General features: G+C 41.2%; 1 protein-coding gene across 1 annotated transcript; it reads left to right on the top strand.

Annotated features, from left to right (window-relative positions):
• The first annotated feature begins 1,053 nt into the window (after positions 1–1,053).
• On the top strand, positions 1,054–2,737 carry LOC131157731 (aspartic proteinase CDR1-like). Its single transcript, XM_058112076.1, has one exon. It carries the CDS (start codon positions 1,092–1,094, stop codon positions 2,454–2,456), a length of 1,365 nt encoding a protein of 454 aa, XP_057968059.1. The 5' UTR covers positions 1,054–1,091; the 3' UTR covers positions 2,457–2,737.
• The last annotated feature ends 732 nt before the right edge of the window (positions 2,738–3,469 follow it).

The following is a 3,469-nucleotide window of genomic DNA, read 5'->3' as shown; positions in this document are numbered from 1 at the left end:
TATATATATATATATATATCAAATAACACTACGCCTAGTTTCGGGTTCGGGGCGTTACAGTAAGTGTCACAACCATTTTTAAAAGGAGTGCTTTAGGGTATAAGGGCCTTTAAATTTGAAATTAAGTCTACCTTCCCTATTCACAACGATACTAAAATGTCTAAGGGTGATTAAGTTAGATTTATACAAGTCACAAAATGTTGACATCGTAATTGGTTCTTTTAAATTTGATATCAATAACAATGATTTATTTGAATAAATAATATAGATATAAGGAAATAATCAATTACAAATGACAATGCACTATATTTAGCGACTCTTAATCAGAAATAGCTAGAGAATGACTATTCCTAGCTAGATTCTGTTCTTATCCCATTGTGCATTGAAGTAATTACCTAATTAAGTTTTGCAGGAGTGACTTTTAAAATAATAATAATAATAATAATAATAATAATAATTCTAATAAGGATTTTTTCATACATTTTCATCTATTAAAAAATATTTTTTTCTGGCCAAATATAATCCAAATCGTTAAAATGTTAATTTTAAATGCTCTTGGAAAACAATTATTTAGATTCACGACAATTGAATTAATTAAATGCACAGGTTAGGAATAGGAATATTTGCTTCCAATGATTCATAAGAATCATTTCCTCAATTAAATGTACGCAAAAATGGTAATATATACCATTTGGCACCACCGCTCCAGGGACTTTCAACTGTTATGGCAAGACTAGCTGGATTTTTGTATGCCTTTGGAGTTATAAATGGAGCAGAGACTGCTGTTTTAATGCTCTTACGGCCAAATGATTCGCCCTATTAATTGAGAAATTAATATTATAGCCAATGATTCATGAGAATCAATGCACTTAAAATGGAAATAAACCCAATAGTGAGCGTATCTACGCAAACTTGCCTCTTTATGATTAGCAGAATTTCGATTGGTCATTAATGCTTCTACAAAGAATATACAAATCAGCAACGACCATGAAGGAGTCCCTTCGTTCTCTGGCTGTATATATACAGACGCAACTCATCTCCACCGGTGCATCCTTATCCTCCTCGATTCGTCACCACCATCACAGATCACAATGGCAGGTTCTGTGACGGCGTCGTTTCGTTCCTTCAGTTGCGCTGCGCTTGCAGTTTCAGTGGCGCTCTTGGTTATGGCGACCACGTCCGGCAGTAGCAGCAGGGCTGGGTTCAGCGTGGAGCTCATCCCCCGAGACTCCCCTCGCTCTCCCTTCTACAATCCCTCAGAAACTCCTTTTGCCCGCCTGCGCAACGCCCTGCGACGTTCCATTAATCGCGCCAACCGCTTAGCCGCCGCCGTCTCGACAACGGACGCAGCCTCCGGTGGGCTTTCCCAGGTGACCGTCAATAACGGAGAATACCTTCTCAACATATCTCTCGGTACGCCACCCACCGAGATCCTTGGCATCGCCGACACCGGCAGCGACCTCATCTGGACGCAGTGCACCCCATGCACCCAATGCTACAAGCAAAAAGCACCACTGTTCAACCCCAAGAAATCCTCCACTTACAAGTCCATCGGCTGCCAGTCCACCGCTTGCACTTCCTTCGACAGCGCCTCCTGCAGCAGCAGCGTCTGCCAATACACCGTGCAGTACGGAGACCAATCCTACTCCATAGGCACTCTCTCCGCCGACACCATCACCCTGGGTACCACCGATGGCAGGCCGGTCTCCCTCCCCAGGACAATTTTTGGGTGCGGGTACAGCAACGACGGGACCTTCGATGAGAACGGGTCGGGGATCATCGGCCTCGGAGGCGGCGATTACTCCGCCATTTCCCAGATGGAATCCCTCATCGACGGCAAGTTCTCCTACTGCCTTTTGCCCATCGGAACCACGGGATCCAGCACGATGAACTTCGGCGCCGAGGCTGCAGTCACAGGCGCCGGGGCGGTTTCTACTCGCATAGTTGCGAAATCACCAAGCACATACTATTACCTTACGTTGGAATCCATTAGCGTGGGAGACCAAACCGTTGAATTTGTTTCTTCTTCTTTGTCTTCTTCGTCTTCTGATGGTGGTGGTTCCAACAAAGCCGTGGAAGAGGGCAACATCATCATTGACTCGGGGACGACCTTGACGATTTTGCCGACGGATTTTTACGACCGGTTGGAATCGGAAGTGGCGAAGGCAATTGATTTGCCGCGGGTGGAAGACCCACAGGGCTCGCTGTCACTTTGCTACAGCACTCAAAAGGACATTGATGCTCCGGCCATCACTGCGCATTTCACCGGCGCGGACGTGAAGTTGAAACCATTGAACACATTTGTGAGAATAGCGGATGACATTGTGTGCCTCACATTCGTTTCCAGTACAAGCTTGGCCATCTTCGGTAACTTGGCCCAAATGAACTTCTTGGTGGGGTATGATCTCAAGGCGAGGACCGTGTCCTTCAAGCCCACTGACTGCTCGGCTGTGTAATTCATTTTGGCGGCCGATGTAACTCAGTGCATCTAAGGCACGTAGGAATTAATGGGACTGGAATGAAAAATAGAATAAGGTATAAGTAGGAACGAAATAAGGTTTAAGTAGGAATGAAATCATCCTTTTCGGTCATTACTTGGTTACAAACTGAGAACAATATTTGCATTCTTAATTCAAATGCTCATGTTTATAGTCCTAGTGTGAGACACGTGTTGCACGTGGAATTAAAAATTTAGATTATACCTTCCTCTTAAAGCCTTGATATTGTTGAGCATTAAGCATGTGAGTGAATTTGGGTCCTCCGGCAATATATTTTGTACACATAAGATTATTTGTGCCAAGGAAAAATAGTCGTTTCAATATGCAATATAGCGGGAGGTAGTGGTCAAAATAGTTCAATGAAAAATATGAGCCTTGGAAATTGCCAAAATGAGAGTCAACAAAGATGGGATAAGAAAGTTTGATGGAGTATTGGATTCATGGCGAGTGAACTGTTGGATGAAGATATGATAGTGTATAATTTATACAGCAACTATTTAATTTACAACTACAAAAAATTATTGATTTCTTTTTAAATTTTTTCTTCCATTTCTTATCCGTGTTTTGACTAGTTATACTTCGAAAAATAGTTAACATTCCAAAATTGGTGGGATACCATTTTTGGGGTATCTCCTATTATTTCAAAGATAATTTTGGTTTTGCAATTGGTTGGTAATTAAAAAATATTACATTAAGATTTAGAAGTGTGTTTTACAGTGATTTTTAATAATGCAAATCTTATAGTAATGAGTCCAAATATTAATATAACACCCCATGATTAATTAATTTCAAACATTATGTGCAAGAATCCTCATTAGTGTTTTTGTATTCATTTTTACTAACTAAGTTGGTCTAGTTCATATTATGTTGCTTTTTAGGCTGCTTGTTTGAATTAATTAATTATTTCAATAGTATTCAGTATTTTTGGAAATGCATTCAAAGTAATTCCCTGCCGAGTGAGTGAAGCTAAG

This window comes from Malania oleifera, chromosome 6 (assembly GCF_029873635.1).
Source record: "Malania oleifera isolate guangnan ecotype guangnan chromosome 6, ASM2987363v1, whole genome shotgun sequence".
Classification (NCBI taxonomy): domain Eukaryota; kingdom Viridiplantae; phylum Streptophyta; class Magnoliopsida; order Santalales; family Ximeniaceae; genus Malania; species Malania oleifera.
The sequence above is the reverse complement of the archived record's forward strand: the minus strand, read 5'-3'. Positions and strand labels throughout refer to the sequence as shown.

Excerpts from the sequence above, each read along its gene's own strand:
- LOC131157731 (XM_058112076.1), top strand. The coding sequence starts at position 1,092 with ATGGCAGGTTCTGTGACGGCGTCGTTTCGTTCCTTCAGTTGCGCTGCG.